The 25354-nt window shown below is 39.6% G+C and overlaps 1 protein-coding gene across 3 annotated transcripts in view; it reads right to left on the bottom strand.

Moving 5' to 3' along the window:
• Positions 1-24690, bottom strand: part of CLIP4 (CAP-Gly domain containing linker protein family member 4) — a 74081-nt gene extending 49391 nt beyond the window's left edge. For all 3 annotated transcript variants that reach the window (XM_028099607.2, XM_028099606.2, XM_028099608.2), the window contains exons 1-7: positions 24564-24690; positions 18236-18383; positions 9819-9958; positions 8919-9012; positions 7615-7776; positions 5753-5871; positions 1647-1883 (exon numbers count right to left, since the gene is read on the bottom strand). In XM_028099607.2, the coding sequence (XP_027955408.1) occupies positions 1647-1883; positions 5753-5871; positions 7615-7776; positions 8919-9012; positions 9819-9958; positions 18236-18368 (885 nt within the window). In that variant the 5' untranslated portion in view covers positions 18369-18383; positions 24564-24690. The remainder of the gene's footprint in view (positions 1-1646; positions 1884-5752; positions 5872-7614; positions 7777-8918; positions 9013-9818; positions 9959-18235; positions 18384-24563) is intronic.
• Positions 24691-25354: the final 664 nt, after the last annotated feature.

Genomic DNA, 25354 nt, shown 5'->3' with positions numbered 1-25354 from the left:
GAAAATCCATAAGCTGATTCTACAATGTACATGGAAAGACAAAGAAACTAAAAAAAAAAAAAAAATTTGAAGGCCTAACAACATCTGATTGCAAGACTTACTATAAAACTAGAGCAATCATTACAGAGTAGTAGTGAAGAAAGGGTAATCATCAGATCAATGGAGTAGAATAAAATCCAGCAATACACCCATACACCTAAAGTCAGATGACAAAGGGGCAAGGGCGATTTAGGAAAGAAAGAACAGTCTTTTCAAAATATGGTGCTGGAACAAAGAGGTAATCAGATGCAAAAAAAAGAGAGAGAGAAAGAAATTCTACCTATACCTAGTATTCTGTACAAAAGTTAAGTCAAAATTAAATATAAAACTAAATGTAAAACCCAAAACTATAAAATTCTGGGAGAAAGTCCATGTACTATATCTTCCACTGTCCTATGACACTGTAGAAAATTTCTTAGCTATGCTAAACACACAATCCATGTAAGAAAAAGTTGAAAAATGAACTTCATCAAAATTTCAAACTTCTACTCTCTGAAAGACATTCTTAAAAGGATGAAAAGGCAAGCAACAGAGTGAAAGAAAGTATAACGGAAGCAAGACTGACCATGAGACGATCAGGTTAAACCCAGTCAATGCACCTTATACGCTTCTACTTTCGTATAGCTTCAAATTTTCCAAAATAAGGACAACAGAATAACTCTTCTAAACAACCATTCTCAGACACAGGATGGGAATACTGAAGAGGCTGAACATTAATCCCAAGTTAAAAAAAAAAAAAGCTAACAAATGTCCTATGAATATATTCTTTTGGAAGCTGGTAAAATGTCATTCTCAACATAATCATCTGTTTGGAGTTTACCTTCCTTTCTGGAGCATTTTTCTCAGTAAATCAAACTTCCAGATTTTGGCATTTTCTGCAAAACCCGTGTCACCGTCCCCACAAGCCCACCCATATATTTACACATAACTGTGTTAGGAAATAGCGGAACTCCCTGTTCCATTCTCCATACCCAGCTCCTTATTAAACCCAAAGTTAAAACAAAACAGCCCTTCCCTATGAGGTATTAAAAAAGAGAGAATGGATGGCAACAAGACAGCGCCCTAAGGACTCTGAGGTTTTGGAGAAAAAGAGGCATCTGGAGCATCTTCAATAGGCTGGGTTGGCGGGGGGTGGGGGGCAGGAGGGTCCTCTTTTCCACATACATTTTTATTATGAGGTTTGAAATAATATCTAGGATTTCTCTATTTCTAGGATCTCAAGGCCAAACATCCATGAATGGCAAGAGTCTCCTTTGCTCCATTACTGCGAGGTAGTTGTAGTGGGAAAAACCCAGTGAGGGCGTCAGGGGGGCTGCAAGGAAACGCCTCCAGGCTCAGCGATGTCTCAGCTCGGGCCTCCTAATGCACTCAGCAGCCCTACTGTATCCCACTCTCCCCACCCCAACGGAGAGGCCTTCATTATTCCGTCCAAGGGTAAGCGTGCCTCTCAGTTTCACTGTTTCCATTAAGTCTGTTTCTATGTACACACTGCACTTTTTAAAAAAACTCAAAACCCTGTCCACAGTGTACGGCTGCAGCCATGGCACACGGGCCACGCACACTGCAGACCTCGGACCCAGCTTCAGAGACGGCCGTTACTTCCTTACCTTCTGTCCTGCAATAATGACGCGATCCCCCAACTTCAGACCGAGGGATGTGAGCATCGCCTTGCTAGTGACACGGTCACAGTTTGGAAGCAGGGGCTTTGAAAGGTCACGTGACAGGGGCGCTGCGTCCAACAACATCTGCTTGATTTCTTTAGCAGTTGCGGCAGCATCGGCCATCTCCAGAGGCATTTCCACTGGATCCGGAACGACATCAGCAGGGATCTGTCCTTTGTCATTCTGCAAATACAGAGAAGAGAACATTTTCAATCCATATCACTCACAGCTCTACACGGTCATACACAATTATTTTTAAAAATAAAGGTGAAAAAAATTAAGTTCAATTCATTCATCGTGTATTCAGTCAAACTATTTACTGAACACCTACTACATGCCATTCTAAATGCTACTGACACCACACTGAAGAGAAAAACCCTGCCCTCAGAAAGCACACCTTCTGATGCGAGAGACAGACCACACACAGACAAGTAAAAGAGATGGTATGTTAAATGGTAAAAAGTGGCAGAAAAAAAAAGTTCCAGGCAGGGAAGGGGAGAAGACCCGGAGGGTGGCATCTACGCAGGCAGGGCAGCCGGGGAAGGACTCACAGGCCAGAGGAGATGTGGGAGCACCATGCAGGCGAGCTGGTTGGGGAAGCGCGAACGCTGAGCTCATGACTAGACAGCATGCCTGGCCGCGCAGGTTTGGAGACAGAAGTCACAGCACTGACTGGCCTCCCAACCCCAGATCAGAGATTCTGCCGTCTCGGCCATGTAACCTGATCCATCCTGCCCACTCATGGAGTGATTTAGTTAGTTATTTGAAAGGGGTGGGGGGCCAAAGGGAGAGGGAAAGGGAGAGAATCTCAAGCAGACTCCATGCCCAGCACGGAGCCCAACATGAGACTCCATCCCAAGACTCCAAGATCATGACCTGAGCCGAAACCGAGTTGGACACTTAACTGACTCAGCCACCCAGGCGCCCCATTATTGAGTGACTTTTGTCTTGTATCTACATTCATGCTGCCACTGGGTAGAGCAGACTCTTGTCATTTCTTAATGACTTAAGTAAGCCCGGCTGCCTGCCTCAGATCCCCGTCCTCAAACGCATCCTCCTCTACTGCATGACCCTAGTGACCTTTCTACGTCCTTTAGGCCAGTGCCCTGCTCCCACCATTGGTGGCTTCATGCTAACTGCAGATTACCATCAAAAAAACTTATCAGGTCAGTCAAAGCCTTAATTTGTTTCCAGTGTAGGTCGATTTTTTCATATTATCTGCCAGGCACTGGGCCAGGTCCTGTGACAGCAGTGTTCTGCTCTAATGGGGCTTACGTTCCAGTGTGGATGACCCAAATGGAGCATAGACTTGAGAATCTGGTGAGTGTTTGAAAGAGTGTGGATTTCAGGAATAGAAACTACAGTTTCAATACTTCAATACTTCTAAAATGTGTGCTATAATCAAGAAAACAGCCCTGGTCTCACTATAAAGGAGAGACTGCATCCTTGGATTTAATCCTGCAACAAGATAAAATGGTCAGTTACAAACCCACTAATGTTTGTATGGTGTTTATATAACCAAATCCAATCACATAAATTATCTCATTTGATTCGCACATCAAGAAAAATCTTATGAATAAAACAGATAAAAATCCATGCCGAGAGTATATATTGTAGCATAAGAGACAATAACCAACTAAACAAGTAAAATATTACTATCGTTTCTGGTTTGCCAATTAGGGAAACTCAGTAAGGAAAGGTTAATGACTCCTTCAAAGTCATTTACAGGATTCCTGGCAGACGGGACATCTGAAGCCATGTCTAGGACCCGTTACATTCAGCCTTTCTCCTACTTAGGGCTATCCTTCCCTCTAACACGGCATCTCTCTTCTGTATTCCCTAGCCAAAAAAACTTAGATTTTACGAGAGTTTCCACACTGTAATCTTCTTTTAATATGATGAATCGAGATTCTTTTGCTGAGAAAATTCTTTTCCTTGTCTTCTCTGCTGATAATGATCTTCAAACGCTCCATTTGGATGAAAGAATGAGGTTTTTAAAACACACTTAGTTTGTGAGTGCCTCACAGTTTTTATTTTAAAATTCAAGTCAGTCTGGTCCTAAGTAAAAGCATGGCAGGGAGACATGTTATTAAATTTCTGGGATAGTGATGGGACTGTTTTAAAGAATTTCAGATTTCAAAGAAAATATACAAAATATAATAAAGGTATGTAAATAAATAAATGTATAGCACTAATATGTACTCTTGATAAAAAGAGGGGGGATTTTTTTTTAAACCTTGTACTGATAAGTTGTAAGCTATATTGACAAGGACTCTTTTTTTTAATTTTATTATGTTATGTTAATTACCATCATTAGTTTTTGATGCAGTGTTCCATGATCCATTGTTTGCGTGTAACACCCAGTGCTCCATGCAGAATGTGCCCTCTTAAATACCCACCACCTGGCTAACCCAACCCCCTACCTCCTCCCCTCTAGAACCTTCAGTTAGTTTCTCAGAGTCCATAGTCAAGGACTCTTTTACTTTAGATTTTTAAGTCCTCACCTTTCTAGAGTAAGTCACACACTTATGTTAATTCCTACAGAATGTGGCAACTAAAACTTCTGTTAAAATAACAATAATAATAGGGGCCCCTGGGTGGCTCAGTCGTTAAGCGTCTGCCTTCGGCGCAGGTCATGATCCCAGGGTCCTGGGATCAAGCGCCGCATCAGGCTCCCTGCTCAGCGGGAAGCCTGCTCCTCCCACTGCCGGCTGCTCTCCCTGCTTGTGCTCACATTTTCGTGCTCTCTCTCTCTGACAAATAAGTAAATAAAATCTTAAAAAAAAAAAATAGTCTCTCCACTAAGGAGGTTTTGTCAACAGTCGTACTAGGAAAAGCAAAAATATATCACCTTCACATTCCAGCTAAATTGGGGAATCATCTCCTAGCTTTGGTGAATGCTACTCTCCTCTCTGCCCAAAAGGCTTTTCGCACCTCCCTCCTCTAACTGGTTAGTTCTTAACTATGTTTAAGTGCCCAATGTCACCTTTGCCCTTGTCTGTGACCCATGGCACTCTGTGCCCACCCCAACATCGTAACCCACTGAATGCCAACACACTACAGCAAAATTACTTGTCCATCCTCCCCTCTAGACTATATTCTCTTTGGCGACAGTGACTTTTATTTATTGTTTTCTCCCCGTGCCCAAGAAACAATAGGAAAGGAGGGAGGGGGAGCCTGGGGAAGGGAAGAGGGGAGAAGGGTTAATTAACTAATGATGGGGTAAAACAGAAAGAAGAGTGGCAGAAAGAAGCAGAGAGGAGAGGGGAAACTAGAAAGCGGGGAGGGGGAGAGGAAAAGGGGAAGGGAAGAGGCTTTTTCAAACACTGCCCTCCCCTGTCCCTTCAAAGGAAGGCCCAGACCCAATTAAGAACTCCTGCCAGAGCAAGTCACTGTTATTCATATTAAGGAAAAGAACAGTGAGAGCCACTCTGTAAAAACAATAAAATACCAAGAGACTTGAAGATTATGAAATTCAATCCTGTGTGTTAACTTTGTAAATTTACTAATTTACATGATTACCATGAAAAAATTCATTTTTCCTTTAATTTAATTTTTAAAGGTTTACTGCACTCCTAAATGTGCATTTTTAAAAATTTTCTGAAAAAAAAAAAAATAAAGATCCTGTCACCTGCAAAACAAAAAAAAACTCTGGAATAAAATTTCTTTCCAAAAGAATTTAAAATATGATTTAATATAGAAATATCACTTTAACATATGCATTTTAATTTGATAGTTAACTTTTTATAAATATAACAAAAAACTAAATGAAAGACACTTAAAGATGATGACACACTACAGAACATTTTACTTCACTGAATGAAAGGAAATTTTATAGAGCTTATCAAAATAAGGGGACTGAAATTCACTGCTATGCATTATATTTATTTGAGATAAAGTTGATCACCATTATTCTTTATATGCAGCACAAAAACATAAATTCCTTCCTCATATGAGTTCCATAACAACATCCAGATTCAACTCTTTACTAAAATATAATGTTAGACACTTTAACTTTTATAATATTTTTCACTTTTAGTTTAACCTCTTACCCTAAATGCAGGATTTGCTCCGTGCTCCAATAAGCATCTCACAGTACTTGCACACAAGTTATAAGCAGCAATATGCAGAGCTGTTCCAAAATTAAAGTCACTGCAAGTAGCATCTACATCTGCAATTAAACACCGCAAGTATATTAGCTAAGAATTTAAATTTAGCTATAATATAAAAGGAGACACGTAGGATTTTTTTTTTCCTGGTTGGGGGTGGGGAGAGAGAACTTTATTAAGCCATTTTTGAGACTTAAATCCAGCCACTAGAAGCATCATTTCATGATGGAACCAAATCTTCATACTACAATCTGGTTAACCAATTATTTTCTCAGTACCATAAAACTTCGTTATAACATGGACTGGTATTATCATAGATTTTCCAACTATCACAAACTAAATTATATAAACTATATTTAAAAGAAATTAATGGCAATAATTATCATTTGTAAAAGTAATGATCTTAACACAATCTCTCATTAATGTCTTGCATATATGTCGTGACAGCTACAATGAGATATTAGGTTTAGGTCAGGAACCAGCCCATGGGCAAACACAATTCACCACCCATTTTTATAAATAAAGTTTTACCAGAACAAGCCACAAATACTTATCTACATATTCTCCATGGCTAGCTTCCTGCCATAACTGCAATATCAAGTAGCTGCAGTGGTCCACAAAGCCTACAGTATTTCCTATCTGGTCCTTCACATAAAATGTAGTAGGTAAAACAATGTAGAATTTTCAAATAGGGAATAAGTTAAAGACTAATTAAACATATAAATGCTTACAAATCATATTCATTCATAATACTTTATTTAACAAATGAATTTGGACTTCATGGTAGGAAAAAAGAATCTTGCAATTCTAAGGATATTGTAATTAACTTTCAATAAATCACCATGATGCTATACTTAGACACAAGAAATCTTCCAGATTTGGGAATCCCATTTTGCATGTTTTCTGTAACACGGGTTTAATACATTTGGTTCTACTAATCCTATCTTAATCTAAACCACACCACCCCACGTCCTACCTATAATTGCGAACAACTAAGACATGCTCAGGACAAACTTTCCTGAGTTATTAAAGACACTGTACTATCAAAAGAGGCTTTCTTCCTAACATCAATCAAAAATTAAAAGGTAAAAGTTAAAGATAAAATGGACGACTATACAAAGCAGAGTGAGAAACAGTCTGGGAAATTTAGCTACTGAATCTCTAAAACAAGTCTTCTATGAATGGGGAAAACACCGTACGCTGCTCACCTTTAACTTAGGGTAATACTATTGCATTTGCTCTCTTATTTTTCTCAATAGAAAACTGACCCACTGAGAGGACCAGAGAGAAAGTCAAAATACCAGCACTGTAATATAGACAGTCTGATATTCAATTTTAGGATATCACTATCAAAATAGGAAGGGGGAAAAAAAACACCTGAATTTGTATCCTTCTTTAATCAGAGAATTTCAGAACCAAACGCCATCTAAAATACTCTTTATGATTTCAATGCTTAGCACTGAAAGCTTTATTGTTCTACTTCTGGCTACTCAAGACAAAAGAATTATATAGCCCATAGATTCAATTACACTTTATAAAATCCACGTTATACTGGGGAATTTGCAGAGGTATAAAAACCCAGAGAACACTATTTCACTTTGTATCTCTTTGTACTAAGCCTTTTGTTTAACAACAGCAGTTAATCTTCAATAAAGAAATATTAAACTATTCCTGAAAAAAAAATGGGATAAGAGGTCATACAGAACAAGATGGATTACAAGCAGAAATCTCTTTGAATTTTAATTTTTATGCCACTAATAAAGTGTTCAACTAATAACATCTACTGGTGATCTTATAGTACTTGCCTTTTGGTTTAGATGTCTTCAAAATCACTTTTATAAGCTCAGGGACATCAAAATAAGCAGCATAATGCAAAGCATTCATATTTGTCCAGCGACTCCGTAAACTAACATCTGCTCCCAGATCAATAAGCTGAATTGCAAATTTTACAGCTGTATCAACATCACCTAAAGAAAGTATTCTAAATTATTTTCCTTCAGTACAACCTGAAGTTCCATTGGATGGTTATCTACTAACTTATTTAAAAAGCCAAAGCAAATAGCATATTGAATCTACACATACACCTCAAAAATTTCACTTACAAGGAATTTGTTCTAAAAAACAATCATACTCAGAGATATGGATAAACACTTAGTTGTAAAGATGTTCATCACAGCACTTTTTATTATGAATAAAATTTTGAAACTAAACTACTTTATAAATAAATAAACAAACTATTCTATTCTAAAAGTACAATAATATGATATTGGTTAAATAAATCATAAGTCATCTACATACTAGGATACTATAAAGTCATTAAAAGCAATGCCCTAGACCAGTGCTACTCAGCGTGTTCTGTGGACCACTACCAGTCCCAAACTCATTTCTCTGTCCTTTTGATAACCCTTTTCTTTTTCCCAATGCAATAATTTCTTCAGAATATATTAATTGAAATGTAATTTTATGCCTTTTGAAAAACTGGGCTTGTATTTTATGTCTTTATTTCATTTTTCTATTATAATTTCATTTGGTTTTTTTTTTTTTACAATCAGTCCATGATGGATTATAGAAAAAAAAGTCCTTCACCATCAACAGCTTAAGAGGCATATATCAGACTACTGAAACAGGGAGAGATATTCACAGTATATAGTTAAGTAACAGAGGCAGGTTTATACAATGGTAAAGCACAGAACGCCAATCTGGGAAAATATGCGTATATGTTATGTATACAGGAATACTCCTTAGGCCTAAAGACTGGGGTCTGTGAGGATCGGGATGCTTGGAAAACAGCTTAGATTGTCTAACTTGCTGTAAACTCTCAGGAATGTTCTAGGGTGCTATCAGTTACTCTCATCTAGTGAGAATGCACCTATGAAGCCTGCTCTAGAAAAGTTGGGAGGTATCAGGAGACTATAAAGACCCCCACCCCTGAGAAAAGGTGGGGGGAGGGAACAAGGTTTTTGGGAGGACCCAACTGAATGCTTGCCTGTTCAGGGGACATTATTATCATCAGCTAGGTGCCCTCCCAGGGACTATGGGGGCATAACATAGCTTATACAAACACAAATACAGATGTCTTAAGCCACCAGCAGATTTGCCACACACTTACCAATACCATGAGCTCCAGATTTGCAAGTGTAATGTAAAAGAGTCATATCTGTCAATCCATCTCTGTCATTCACATTGCAGCCTCTCTTAAGAATCTGAAGAAACCAAGGAAGATATGACAACATGATGACCGAAAACTGATTTCAAACCCACGCTGAGAACCAAGTTAGTCCATTCTATCAGAATTAGTTCTCAATAAAATGAGTAGCTAGAACTGGCTTCTCTTAAAGATAAATTTTAAATTCTGCATCCAATAGCAATAATGAAAATAATTTGTCACCAGACTGAAGGAAATTCTTAAAAGACTATTCCAAGGTAATCTGGCACTCCAAATATGTCCCTTAGCCTCTCAAAGGATAAGCAGAATTTTCTTTCTAATGGGTATAATGGTATTTGAAAAAATATATAAGCTCTCTCTTAACCACATGACAATATGCAGGTCAAAAAACCCAGTTATTCTTTCTTCCCTCCTTCAAAAAATCAAATATTTTTGAAAACTATATTTAAGCCTACATCTTTACCAGACCACCCAAAAGTATGGATAAAACATGCTGGTAATCAATTTTCCTCATGAAATGTATTTTTTAAAGTCTACAAAATTAATGTGTACAAAGAAAGAAGTATGGAAAATGCCACTGTCACCGAGTCTCTAACATCAGAACTCCAGGTGTAAGCAAGTGAGGAGCATGAGGGAACAACGGAAAGAATGTACAATACTAACTCAACTGCCCCATGCAAAGCCTGGAGATACAAAGAACAAACATCAGAATCTTTAAAAGGTTTTTCATTTATCACCACCTTTCCATTCAGATGGTGGGGTTTGCTGGGGCCGGGGGGGGGGGGGCATCTATACAATTAACAATCCTAACAATGCAAAATGTAAAATGGAAGAATTCCTTACCTCATTTCCAATAATGTCAATGTTTTGCTGGACCTGAGGAACCCACTGTCTTAAAATGGCAAATAATTCTGATACAGAAGTTTTAGGATCAAAGAGAATTTCCTGGCATGATGTATCATTAGGATCAAAGAAAGAAAACTCTGTTTGAAATTTAAAAAAAAAGGGTGTAAATTAAACTTATTAAAAGTGCCAAATAAATATATTGAAAATAATAAACAATAAGACCAGGGCTCAAATGATACAGATATTTTTAGATGCTAAGAGAAGTAGGTTTACATTAAACAATTTTCATAACCCAAGAGAGCCAAAAAGTATGTGGCATTCCTGAATTGTGGGAATGAGGTTTCTGTGCACCATATCACATTTTATTACAGACAGAACAAAATATGTGAGCGCACCCATCTCAAACCTTGAACTTTCCAACAACTACTTCTAAGGCACAGAAAATCTGTCAGATTTTATCAATTTTTTCAGCTCTCACAACATAAATATATCATGAACAGTAGATTCACATCTATAATTAAAACACACATAAAAGGGGGAAAATGCCAAAATATCAACTGGTGTGCAATTTTATATATTCTTTTTACTTCCCTGTATTTACCTAATTTTCTATAAGAGACAGGCATTACTCTCTACCCACTAAAGAGGCATGAGAACTGCCACGCCAACAATAAGGGACCAGTATCTGGCGATGCAGAAGTGAAACCTTGGACCAGAGTGACTGGGTGATTTGGGAATATGTATTAGTAAAAACATGGAACACTAGCAAAATTGAATGTGATCTAAATATCTCTTAAAATTTCTCTAAGATTCATGGAAAACTTTGGTCAGCCTATGGCTAGAGAAGAGAATGGAAGAAAATCAGATTGTACTATCTCAAACAATCCCACAAAAGGAGGGGGGGCAAGGAATCTAAAAAACCAGAAGCATCTAAAGAAGGAAAGCATTAGAGAACCAACATTTGCTGAGTACTTACAACTTACCAAACATCTTACAAGTCCTCACAAACACCCTACTTGGGACATACTATTATTCTCATTTTGCAGGTAAAGAAACCAAAGCTCAGACTAAATAATACTTGCTCCAAGTCACACAGCTAGTAAGTAAGGCACATCTGGGGTAGAAAACCAGATCTGTATCCAAAGTCTATCCTCCTTCCTCTATTGTGCTGCCTCTGTAAAAGAATTCACTATTGAAGTCAGCTTTCAACAGCATACGTGAGTAGCAGGATTCATGGTTTTTTTAATGCCCTTTGCATTTTTACATATTTTCCAAAATTATACTATGTACACATAATTCATATTTTCAGAATCAGGATAACTAAAAGGTGAGTGGGAAAGCACAAAACCAACGATGTGTATAAAAGGAGAGCAGCAGTCCATTAGAAGAGAATCAGAAAAACTAAAACTAGAATGAGATAGTATCTAAAATCTTAGACAACAAAATGGCCCTCTAGGTTCAGAAAGGAAGACTCAGAAAAGAACTGGTATCCAACAGAGAGAAGCACCTTGCATGGTTTCTTGAACATAGATTTGGGTAAATTTCTTATAAGTAGCAGTTGACTAGATAGGGTGGGGGTGTCTAACTGATCATTCAATAAATATTTATGGATCCGTCCTTTTTTTAAGCACTGGGCATTGATGGTGGAGGAATTTCTAAATATATACCTAGACACTCTTCTGCATGTGTCCACAGGAGACACGTTCAAGAATTCTAACATTAATTATAATGGCAAAACAGCTGGGCTGAAACATTTCTCCATAAAGAAACGGACAGAATTGGTATATTCTATTTTTTGCTTTTTAACAACTAAAGAAATGAATTAGATATCTAAATCATAAGTTGATAAGGCTAGGTCTCAAAAAACATACTGATTGATAAATTATGCTGCAGAATAATATGCAGTTTCTATCATTTACATAAAACCACAAATACACAAAACAATACTACGTATCATTTAAATATGCTCATTCATACAGTAAATATATAATAATGTGGTCTGGAATATTCACACTAAATATCAGATAATGGTTGCCTCTGGAGAGCAACGGGAACAGGACCAAAAGAAAACAGAAGGAATTTCAACTTTAAGGTTTTCTTGTAACCAAAAAACAAGAGCTAAAGGGAAAATGACAAAATGCTAACATTTATTCTTTCTGATGGTAGATATGTGTGATCATATATGTTTGCTACTACTGTATTTTGTGCATTTTTATATGATTTCCTATTTTAAAAAAATGAAAAACAATGGGAAAAGCATCCCATACACAATATCAATAAAAGTAACAAACATGCCAAAGAATGTGTGAGGCTTATTTATAGGAAACTGGAAGAGGTGAGTGACTTAAATGGAGCGAGATACATCATGTCGCAGAACTAAAAAATATCTAAAGCCGCCAATTTTACCAAAAATAATTATTTAAAATAGTTTCAATTCTAATCAAAAAATCTCAGCAGGATTTATTTGTGAGAGGAGATACAGAATTACTCTACGGTTCATCAGTAGCAGAGCGTCTCAAACGTTAAGGTTAACGTAGATAGAAATCACCTAGGGATCTTGTTACAATGTTAATTTTGAGCCAGTAAATCTCAGGTGGGGCCTGGAACTGAGCTGCTGCTGCTTTTTTTTTTTTTTTTTTTAAGATTTTATTTATTTGAAAGAGAGTGAGAGTGAAAGAGATCACAGAGGCAGAGGGAGAAGCAGGCTCCATGCTGAGCAAGGAGTCCAATGTGGGGGATGATCCCAGGACCCTGAGATCATGACCTGAGCCAAAGTCAGACACTTAACTGACTGGGCCACCCAGGAGCCCTAGAATTGAGTTTCTAACAGGCTCCCAGTGATGCCAATGCTACCAGACTAAGGATCACACTTTAAGTAGCAAAGATCTAGAAAGTAAATATAAGATAAATAAAAACACCTGAACTAAAAACAAAAACAATGATCTGAGTAGGGAGAGGGGGCAGTAGCCCAATAAATAATAAAGCATATAACAAGGTTTCAGTAATTATATACTGAGGTGATGGCAAACAGCAGACAGCTCATTTAAATAATAATGACAATATGTTACACTTACTAAGTACTTAATAGATCCCAGGGACTGTTCTATGTACTTTATTGCCTAGTTTAATCCTCATAATGACCATATGAGATCGGTACTGTTATTGTTCTCATTTTATCAAAGAGGAAATAGAGGGAACAGAGAAGGGACAGAGAAAATAAATAATTTTCTTAAAATCACGCAACTGGTAAGTGGTTGAGCCAGGATTAAAAGCCAGACTGATCTGTAATCTTAATCTCGACGCTATACTACATATTAACAAATCTAACTAAATCTAAAGTTTAAGCTTCTATACGGGGGGGGGGGGGAAGCTTTAATAAAAAGAAAGCAGGGGGTGTTGGGGAGGAACTGTCCCACTTCATGTCAGGATGGAGTAATGAGGACCAGATTCACCCTTCCACCTGCAACAAAAAAAGACAAAGGAAATAGATGAAATGCAGTTTTCAAGGACACTGAACATCAAGGCAATGAAAGACAGTGATCATAACAGGATACAAATAAGGTGGGTCTTACAATTGCCTCAGGTATCTGCCTTGACAGTTTCCAGGTCTCAGTGCAGAGAGAGGGAAACCAAGAGAAGCACAGAAGACTCCCTGAGTTGAGGAGACAACACTGAGAGCCAAGGAAATCCAGGGAGCTAGAGTTCACAGGAAAGAGTATCAGAGAGGAAAGAGATACACAGCAAGAGAATCCCAAAGATCTATGAAGGGTCTTCTTGAGTATTTTACATATGCTTGTGAGGAAAACCTGAGGTAAGAGAAAGAACCATCGTAAAGGATTAAAAAGATTAGAGTCCAGTGCTTGTAAAGGGCCTAAAATAGTACCTGTTCAGATGAATGGATAAAGAAGATGTGGCATACACACACACACACACACACACACACACACACACACACACACACACAATATGGACTATTACTCAGCCATGAAAAAGAATGAAATCTTGCCATTTGCAATGACATGGATGGAACTAGATGGTATTATGCTAAGTGAATTAAGTCATATCATATGATTTCACTCATATGTACAATTTAATAAACAAAATAGATGAACATAGGGGAAGGGAAGGAAAAACAAGACAAAAACAGAGAGGGCAGGGTGCCTGGGTGGCTCAGTCGTTAAGCACCTGCCTTCGGCTCAGGTCATGATCCCAGGGTCCTGGGATCGAGCCCCACGTTGGGCTCCCTGCTCTGCTGAAAGCCTGCTTCTCCCTCTCCCACTCCCCCTGCTTGTGTTCCTGCTCTCGCTATCTCTCTGTCAAATAAATAAATAAAATCTTTAAAAACAAACAAACAAAAAAAACCAAACAAAACAAAAAAACAGAGAGGGAGACAAACCATAAGAGAGACTCTTAACTACAGGAAACAAACTGAGGGTTGCTGGAGGGGAGATGAGTGGAAGGATGGGGTTACTGGTGATGGGCTTTAAGGAGGGCACCTGATGGAATGAACAATGGGTGTTTATATGCAAGTGAGTAATATGCATTCTGTGTAAATCACTAAATTCTACCTCTGAAACTAATAATACACTACATGTTAATTTAATTAAATTTAAATTAAAAATAAATATATAAAATAAAAAAGAAATAAAATAGTGCCCATTCCCACTGAAAAGACTAGGAAAAAAATTCACAGGGCACTGGGTAGAAAACTGAATAGTGAGGAATAATTAGCCCCAGATTAGCACGGCTCCAGAACTACCTAATAAATCATAAAACAAGACCTGAAAGGGCCAAACTATTTCCAAGGAACTTAACTGCATCCCACCACAAAATTCAAGAATACTTACAGGAATAGAAAAATATCCAGCACCCAACAGGTAAATTCACAATGTCTGGCATCCAATCACAGATTGCCAGGCATGCAAATAAAGGGGAAAACATGACCCATAATCAGGGATAATCAATTGAAACAGACCCAGAGTTGACATAAAATTATAATTAACAGAAAAGAACATTAAAACACCCATTATAACTGTATTTCAAATGTTCAAAAGGTTAAGTAGAGACATGGATGATATGAAAAAGAACCAAATTGAACTTGAGAGATGAAACCAACAGCTGCAATGAAAACTACACTGGATGAGATCATCAGCTGATCAGACATTGCAAACGAAAAGATTAATGATCTTGACGACACAGCAACAGAAACTATCCAAAATAAAACACAAAAAGAATTTTTTAAATATGAAGAAAGCATCAGCAAGCTGTGGGACAACTTCTAGGAACTGGAGTGTCTGAAAGGGCCAAGGGGCAGAAAAAAATATTTGAAGATATAATGATCTCCCAAACTCGATGAAAACTAAAACCAACAGGTCCATGAAGCTTCACAGACCCCACGCAGAAGAACATAAAGAAAATTACACCAAGACACATCATAGGAAAATTGCTCAAAACCAGTAATAAAGAGAAAAATCTTAAAAGCAGCTGGGGTGGGGAGGCGAGGGGAGAGGCATTACATTCAGGGCAACAAGCACAGCACTTTTCCTATCAGAAACAATGCAAGTAAAAAGACAATGGAGCAACATCTTTAAGCACTGAAAGAGAAAAACTATTAACCTAGAATTCTATACTCAGCAAACCTATTTCTCAAAAGAGAAGGCAACATAAAGATGTTCCTAGACATCTAAAAGCTGTAGGCATTCCTCACCAGCAGATCTGCACCACATGAAATGTTCAAGGAAGCCCTTTGGGCAGAAGGAAAATGGTATTGACTGGACATCTAGACCTGCACAACAGAATAAAGAACACTGGAAATGGTAACTACTTGGGCAAATAAGATATGCTACTATTACTTAAATCCCTTTAAGAGGTAACTCACTCTTTAAGGAAAAATAATAATGCATCGTGGGGTTTATAATATATGTGATATGCATTCTGTGTAAACTGGATTCCAAAAATCTTTATATTGCCTTGCAGGGTAACCACCTGGAGAATCAACACTGACCTGCATGTCTAAACTCTGGTTTGTGCAGTTGGTTTTTCTTTGTTTCTTTTTTTAATCTCATTCTCAGTCTCACATTCAATGGCTCTCATTACACTCCGCATAAAATACAAATTCCTTACCAAGGCCTAAATGATCCCGCGTGATCTGCCCCCTGCCTTTCTCTCCAACATCCTTTCCTGTCGTTCTGCCCCTCAACCACTTTGCTTCTCAACCACAACGGCCTTCCTTTAATTCTTAGGATGTACCAAAGTTTTTTCCCCAACTCTGTGCCTTTAACTTCCTATTCTTCTGCCTGGAATACTTCTCTCCAGGCTCTTCTTGTGACCAGTTTCTTCTGACTCCGGATGACCACCCCATCTACAAGAGACACTCTGCACCATTATCCTCTGTCACAGCACCCTGTTTCTTTTCTCCACATAATATTTATGTTTTGTTTATTAATTTGTTTATTGTCTTTCCCCATTAGAATGTCTATCTCAGTCACTGTGCTATCCCCAGCAACTAGAACAGTATCAGCACATAACAGGCCCTCAATAAATAATAAATACAGGATGCCACTTTTCAAGGGGACACTGACTACACTGTACAAAGAAAGAAACAACTAGAATGAAAAGGGTCTAGAAATCCTGACGCTGAGGGACTGATGAAGGAACCAGAAACATGTAGCCTAAGGAACTACATTAAATAAAAATATTCAAATTATCTCCAAATATTTGAAGGCTATCATATAAAGAAGTATGTTCCACACATCAAAAACTGGTATCGGTTGGCCAAAGTTTCAAGGAGACATATTTTGAGTCTATATACAAAAACAACTTTATCACAACTAAAACTTTTTAACCATGAAATGGACTGTTTCACTAGCTTCCCACTACTGAAGTTATCCAAATGGCTGAGTGGTTATTCATCAGAGATCCTGAAAATAGAATTTCTATACTAAGAAGTGAGTAGGGAAAGTTGACCTACAGGTCCATTCAGATTCTAAGAATGTATAATTCTAAGCATATAGGCAATGTTTAATTTCAGTCATACAAAGGGGTCAACGGCCATTATCACCTTACATTCAATGTATTTATTCAACAAACACTGACTGAGCAACTAATCAACAAATCACTAGCCCTACATTAGCCCTAAGAAGATAAACAAAAACAAAGCATGGTTGTTACTCCATCCCAAAGAGCTATAGCCTAGGAAAGGAAATAAGACAATTACGACTCAGGATAGAATGAAGTAAGTGCCATAAGCGAGGCACAAAGTGCTTTAGTTAAGGTTTTTCCTGCATAATTGATTTTGTTATATCTGAAAATAAACCCAGTCCACGTTTTATAAAAGCTGCAAATAACTCCCAGGATCCAAGCACAGGTTTTATGGAATATTTCTGATCACTGCAAGGCAAGCTGCTCTAGATTCTGAACTTGGAGGTGAGTAATTATTAGAATGGATATGACTAAAGAGATAAATTCCCCACCTAACAATTTCATATCTACTAATATTTAAAAGTTGCATTTCTGAAGAAAAAATAACAAATAAAAAAAAAGAAATTGCATGATCTCTGTCTCCAAAGACAATTTGAAATGATGACCCAATACTTTACTTGAAAAATTCTAACTAAACTAGAAATGTAATAAATCTATTAAATTTATCTCCTGGTTTTCTTTTATTCCTTTAGCAACAATCTGATAATATATAGTTCTGGAGAAATAAGCCTAAATAGGTAAAAACTAGAATAGCTATAAATTTACATTTTACAAAGGAGATTTAAGTGAACCGATTTAAATATGAACCAATCCCACTTCACATTCCAGGGCAACGCCTCACACTCTCTACCTAAGTACATGGCTTTTTTTTTTAAGTTTTACTATATTTGTGTATACATTATAATTACAACGGAAAACTAGTGAGAGAAGATCCCAATTCGGCTTGCTTATGTACTCAAACACATAACTTGTTATATTATCCCCCAAATTTGGATCGTTTCAGTAGTGACTATTTGGTAAATTAGATCCTAGCACTTCAGAGAGCAAGGCCCTTAGAGATGGCTAGCTCATAATATTTTGTTTTGTCTTAATACATGGCTTTTTAAGCAAGTCAGTACATTTAACCAAAATAAATACATCAATAGCACAAGAATGCTAGATGTCTAAGCACCACTGCATTCTAAAAATAAGATCCTCTAAATCCATCACGGTGCTTAAAATGAACATTTTTACATAATAAAAATGCTGACAGCAAAATAAAGCATTCATGGCTTAAGAGGCAGAAGAAAAGCAATAAGCAATTGTATTTTTGAAAAAGGAAAACTAGCAATTTTATGGAAACCATGCCAAAGAGTTTTAGGAAAAATTATGAATGCAAAAAGGGCACAAGACAGAAGTCAAGTCTCCAGGCCATTATCAGCTACTCGACGTACCGCAGTCCGAAGGCATTGGTGCCGCAGAAATGGAAAAAACAACTGGTGTCTCAGAACCTGGAAATAAAAACGGGTATCTTCCAATCAAACAATTTCCTTCTACTGGAAAATCTGGAAGGTCCTCTATGGTCATCTTCTAGAAAGGCACCTTTAATGAGAGGGAGAAGAAAGCATATCTATTATATTTGTATGCAACTTAGAATGATGGCCTTCAATCACAATAAAAAAACCTATTTTCTTTTAATATATAACCTACTGACATTTTTTTAAAGATTTTATTTATTTATTCATGAAAGACAGAGAGAGAGAGAGGCAGAGGGAGAAGCAGGCTCCCAAGGAGCAGGGAGCCCAACACGGGACTCGATCCCAGGACCCTGGGATCACGACCTGAGCCAAAGGCAGACGCTTAACCATCTGAGCCACCCAGACGCCCTGCTGACATTTTTTTTAAGGTTTTATGTTATAAAGTAATTTCTACACCCAACATGGGACTCAGACTTACAACCCCGAGATCAACTGTTGCATGTTCCTCCGACTGAGCCAGCCAGGCACCCCAACCCACTGACATTGTAAACTTCAACCTTCAAGAATCTCTTTTAGAAAGGAAGATGAAAATAAAACTTCCTTTTAGCAAACTGTTGTTGAAGAATATATGTTGCTTCATAAGTCTCTTACAGACATGTAGTCTTTTTAGACAAAGCCCGGGAGTAATAAAAAGCTATGTATTTCCCAATAATAGGTGAAAATATTTTAAAATGCTGAGTTAATCTAAATGGGTGATCTTCTCTTTACTCAAGTAACAAAGGGACATAATATCCCTTATAGATATATCTCTATCTATCATAGGATCTGACACAGGTTATATTGTCTATCATCCAGTAATAGCTCATGTCATATGCTCATCACATGAAAATCATATACTTTAGAATGTTATTATTTTCTGAAATCCCAGAACACTTTACTGAAAATCAATCACATCACTTACACAAATATGGATCTAAGAGCTTACCAGCATCGTTCACTTCTTATCAACATACAAGACCTATTCAGTCTATCCTAGCAGAAGTTGGAAGGCCATGCCTTGTAAACCACGTCACTTATATTACCTCTTTTTCCCAGAAAACATGAGAGCTTAGAATAAATGTGCTATAAACTGGACTGCTGCTGCAGCCTAGCTCGTTTGGCAATGGCATAGAAGGCAGAGAAAATGTTAGTAAAACTGAACTATAAAGGTAAAAAACATCCAGTTTCTTTTGTATCAAATCTTTAAAGTCTGAAATACTATGAATCTATTTTTAAATATAAGCAAAAAACTACATTAAAAAACTAAATAAAAATGATTTTTGACCATTTTAGAAAGAATAAATCAAGATAGTAAATTGATAGCTTACTCTACCAGGTCATGGTAGAGTAAGGATATTACTCAATGTGTGTTCTATTATACTTCGTTAACCAGTCCTATATCTAACTTACCCATCTTTACTCCACCATCACCATCCTGCTCCAAAGAAACAGTAACCCCTCTGAGCTAACTGGTTCCTTTCCAACTTGATTCATATGTTTTCTGAAGACTAACAGGAACTGGTAAAGAGTAAGGTGATTTCTTTTTTTCTCATAAAGTGCATGCTTATATGGATGTGTGGATATTCTATATTAAAGAACCTAATCCAGTGTTAACTATGTTAAAGGTATTCAAGTTCTCTTGGATGCTAAAGTTACTTGCCACCCAATACTTTGAATCATTCTGACAGTAACTCTGCCACATAAACAGGAAAATAACAAGGAACTGGTATCACACAGCAAGGTGATCTTCCTCAAATACTTCAATTCCAAAAAGTCACACACACCCTAGAGTTTCTCATCCAAAAATGTTTTTTGAAAGTGATCCTGAGACCACCTGTCATTTCCTTGCAGGATTTGGAGATCCTTAAAGAACTGTACCTTATACAACTATCACCTACCACAGAAGCTAGATTAGTGTCTTACACATATTTTTAATTCAAATCCTAGATTCACGGTGGAAAGATGATTTATTTAACAAGATGTAATAAACGCTGTCATTTCACATGCTAGATACTTCAAGCCCAGAGACGCTACAATATTACTTGATCAATGTACTGAACATTCTTTGTATTTTCTGTCTTCATTGCATTTTTCCCTAGTCCCATTTCCTTTCCTTTATGAAAAACTCAACATTCTACCTTTTGCCCCATTTAAGAAAACTGCACACCTCTAAAAACTGGTCAAGTTTTAGAATCCTTCCTAAAAGCAATCTCTGGATCTGAAGATCTATGACACCTGGGATCTTGATCAAACTTGGTCAAAGTAGAATCAAATTCTCCAAATTTTTGATTTATGCAGGAATCCCATCCTACACCATTACCCCAAATCAGCTCTGAGAAAATGCAACTTGTTTTAAAAGTTGTTTTTTTTTAAGATTTTATTTATTTATTTGACAGAGAGAGACACAGAGGGAGAGGGAACACAAGAAGGGGGAATGGGAGAGGGAGAAGCAGGCTTCCCACGGAGCAGGGAGCCCGATGTGGGGCTCAATCCCAGGACCCTGGGATCATGACGCAAGCCAAAGGCAGATGCTTAACGACTGAGCCACCCAGGCACCCCAGAAAATGCCACTTGTAACATGGCTCTAGTATCTAATGATTTTTCAAGGATTTCCTGGCCATACCCTAACACAGAATGGTGGTGAGTAGAGATGCCCACTAACTTCTTCAAAGTGGTTCAGGGCTGGTAGGCCTCACTATGGAACCTTACTGAGGTCAAGAGACTCTCTTGGTTTTATTTGGAATATGGTTCAAGGGCAGCATCTTTGAGCTACTCAACTAACAGGACATCTAAGCTGTATCCACACAAGTTGGAATCATGAGGCTCTTCCATTCAATTTCATATTGTATCATGCCATGAGTCTTTATATTCATTAGACTCCCAGGGAAGTATTATAACCAAAATAAGCATTTAAACCATATCTCTAAGTATCCTCTAAAAATTAAAAATAGGGGCGCCTGGGTGGCTCAGTCGGTTAAGGGTCTGCCTTCGGCTCAGGTCATGATCCCAGGGTCCTGGGATCGAGCCCCACATCTAGCTCCCTGCTTGGTGGGAAGTCTGCTTCTCCCTCTCCCATTCCCCTTGCTTGTGTTCCTGCTCTCGCTGTGTCTCTCTGTCAAATAAATAAAATCTTTTAAAAAATTAAAAATAGAATTACTATATGATCTAGTGATTCCACTACTAGATATTTAATCAAAGAAAATGAAAACACTAATCCAAAAAACTATATGCACCCTATGTTTACTGCAGCATTATGTACAATAGGCAAGATATGCAAACAACCCAAGGGTCCATCCACAGATGAGTGGATGAAGACGATGTGTGGGGTGCGTGTGTGTGTGCGTGCGTGCATGTGGAATATTACTCAGTCATAAAAAAGACTATCTTGCCATTTGCAACAATATGGATGCACCTGGAGGGCATAATGCTAAGTGAAGTCAGACAGAGAAAGACAAATACCATATGATTTCAACCATATGTGGAATTTAAGAAACAAAACAAAGGAACAAAAAAGGAAGGAAAGTAGGGAGGGAGGGCGGGCAGACTCTTAAATATAGAGAACAAACCAGTGATTGCTAGAGGGGAGGTAGGCGGGGGTGAGTGAAAAGGATAAAGAATATTAAGAATACACTTATGATGAGCACTGAGTAATATAGCAATTGTTGAGTCATTTTACTATATACCTAAAACTAATATAACACTACGTGTTAATTATACTTTAATAACAAAAAATTTTCTAATGTAACATCTCCAGTTACCCACTTATTTGTTATGTACATGCATCTGTTCAATCACTAAACAAGTATTTACAGTATTTAATACTTAGTTGGCTCTGGGCCCTAGAGAGATTATAAAAGACACCTGCCCTCAAGAATTTCACTTAGTCACTCAACAAACATTTGCTGAGTGTTTCTAAGTCCTAGACTAGGTAGCAAAGGGAAAGAAAATAGGTATGCCCTTGTCCTCACATAGATTAGAGTCTTGTACAGGATTCCTATAAGAAAGCTGTAGGTACTATATAGTTGTAACAAGCGCTGGATTCAAGAGAGCCAGTGGAAGCTTCCTGAAAGACTAAATTTATAGCTGCAGTGTCCAAACAGGTAGCTACTAGCTACATGTGGCTACTTACATTAAATTAAAAAATCAGTTCCTGCATTGCTCTAGCCCCATACAAGTACTCAAAAGCCACACGTGGCTAGTGGCTAACCTGTTGAAACAGTGCAGAAACACTTCCCTCCTTGCAGAAAGTTCTACTGAATATCACTGAAGTAAAACAGTGCTGCTCAAACTCCAGATGAGAAAATAATAAACAGCAAGAAACAAATAAAGGTTAAGAAAGCCAACAGCATCACAGTTAATTATACATAATTAACAAGGGAACAGTAAGCCTAAAAGTAACCAGATATTTGTAGGGTTTTTTTTAAGATTTTATTTATTCATTTGAGACACAGATATATATATATATATATATATATATATATGGAGAGGGGGGAGGGAGAGAAAGAGAAAGAGAGAGAGAGAGAGAGAGGAAGCATGAGCAGGGGGAGAGGCAGAGGGAGAGGGAGAAGCAAGCTCCCCGCTGAGCCAGGAGCCCAATGCAGGGCTCAATCCCAGGACCCCGGGACCATGACCTGAGCCGAAGGCAGACACTCAACCATCTGAGCCACCCAGGCACCCCTATTTGCAGGTTTAAACAGAGAGAGTTGAGGGGCACCTGGGTGGCTCAGTCATTGAGCATCTGCCTTCAGCTCAGGTCATGATCTCAGGGTCCTGGGATCAAGCCCCGCATCAGGCTCCCTGCTCCACGGGAAGCCTGCTTCTCCCTCTCCCACTCCCCCTGCTTGTGTTCCCTCTCTCGCTGTGTCTGTCTCTGTCAAATAAATAAATAAAATCCTTAAAAAAATTAAAAAATAAACAGAGTTGATTCTATAACATAAAGATCACTAGTACATGTTTCAAAATTAGGGGCGTTATAAACAATAAAAGACACCATATAAATATCACTTTTTTTTAAAAAAAGGCCCTGCTGGTGGAAACTGTATCTGGTAAATCTGAAATATCTGAAATACTACAAATAATATACCACTTGCTAAATCGTCTATAAAATCTAAATAAAAATATTCATTCCATTTCGAGATCTAATCTTACAGCCCTGGTAGTCCATTATCAAACGAAAGCATTAAAAATGCATATTAATGTTAGCAAAGTAAGATAGAGCCGGGATGGTTCTGCATAATAAAAACACAGAAAGCTAGACTTCTGCCATTTTCAATTCCCTGCTTTTCGTCCATCGTTGCTACATGTCCCGCACCGCCTGATCTTCTGCCATTTAGACGACTTACTTTAAATTCTGCAGAAGATTCATAAATGTCAATGTGAAAATGAAGTAAAAGTATTTGGGGGATGTTTCCGAAGAGGGCGTTTCCTGGTTGAAATATTTCAAAGGCGCCGATTTTTACTACGATATTGCTACAATATGAACCACAGTCTAGCTGGGAACATAGACTAAGTTACTATCCCAGGAGAATATCATCCTCTGATACGTATCAAAACACTGTCTCAGAGTTTAAATCCAAACTGCCTCTTTAGTCTCTGGATGAATGAACAACCTGACATCTAAAAGAAAACTGACATTACAAACCCATCAATCTAATCTGCAAGGATGAGGTCTAAACCACGTCTCTGTTTAGGGCAGGTCTCGATGCAAGTGCTCCCTCCAACTTCCCTTCCCAATTCCCACGATTTAGAATTAAGGGATCTCAGGACAGCCAAAGACCGGAAGCAAAGTCATTTGGTTTCGCGTCGCATTCCCACTGGCAAAAGGTTTCTTAAACAATTTAAGAAGCCAAGGGAGGCACGAGACATGTGAGGAGGCCCGCCGCAGGAAAAAGACGGAGGGCGGCGCAGCGCACGCAGCACCTCGGCGCGCGGGTGGCACTCCCAGGGCGCCCGGGCGGCCGCGGCCGCGGCGGCAGAGGCGGGGGGAGCCGCAACCAGACACCGCGCCGCACCTCCTCCGAAAGTTAAGGCGCCCGCCAGGAGCGGAGAGGAGAAACCCACCTCCCCGAAGGTGGGCCGCGCCGCCCCCGCCCCCGGCGCCGCCCCAGGGAGGCCTGCGGGAGCCCGCGACACCGGCGCCACTGGACGCGGCCACAGGGCTCCCCTCCGCGCCGCCCTCCCCGAGCAGCCAACCGCCCCTCGGGCCCCCGCGCCCCCGCCCTGCCGGCCCGGAGCTCCCCCCCCCCCCGGCGCGCTCCCGCCCCACCTGCTCCTCGGGTCCTGTCGGGGCGGCCGGCTGCGAACGCGGAGGCGCGGAGGCAAGGCCGAGAGGCGCGCTCCTCCACCCGGCGCCCGTCTCCAGTCGCCCGCCGCGCAGCCTCCCGCCGCGCCGCTGCCCGACCTCGGCCGGCCCCTCCCGCCTGCCGCCTCCGCGCGCGCCGAGCCGGGCCCCACGCGGGGTCGGCGCGCGCGCAGTGCAGGCGCCCGGGCCGCGCGCAGGCCTCGGCCCCAGCCCCGCGCACGCGCCGGGACCCGGAGGAGGGGGCGGGGGGGGAAACGGAGGCGGGGAACGCGCCCCTGTGCTCGCGCGCCTCCTGCCTGCGCCCCGGCGGCCCCCCAGCCGACGCAAGGTTAGGCCTCCAGGTTAGCACTGTCTGGGGTTAAGCTTGCGTGGAGGTGGTGCTGCTGTGACATTTCCACCGCAGCTCGAGGGCGGTTCTCGGAGGAACCCCGCCGGGCCCAGGGCAGTGAGCGGGGGAAGCAGCCCTGGGCGCGCTTTTTCCTCCATTAAAGCCCTTAGCTAGCCCCTGGGGCTAGGAGCGCCCCCACCGACTTCACAAGGGCAGCGAGGGCATCTTACCTGTTTGGGGGCTCCCCTGTGTCTAACCCCGTGCATGGTCCAGAGTAGGTCCATCAGCCAATTACCTGTTTGCAGGTCTTACCGTAAAAAGCCTAGTCAATAGTATGCCCAGGTGGAATAATTACACGCAAAGGTGTCAGTGTAGACAGCGTAAACAGTAGTCATCCCAGAACTTTATTTCCCCTACTGCTTTGCTC

Source organism: Eumetopias jubatus, unplaced genomic scaffold, assembly GCF_037043125.1.
Source record: "Eumetopias jubatus isolate StellerSeaLion01/CBP00866 unplaced genomic scaffold, mEumJub1_p1.0 scaffold_9, whole genome shotgun sequence".
Taxonomy (NCBI): domain Eukaryota; kingdom Metazoa; phylum Chordata; class Mammalia; order Carnivora; family Otariidae; genus Eumetopias; species Eumetopias jubatus.
Note: the sequence above shows the minus strand (reverse complement) of the source record. Positions and strands in the feature narration are given on the sequence as shown.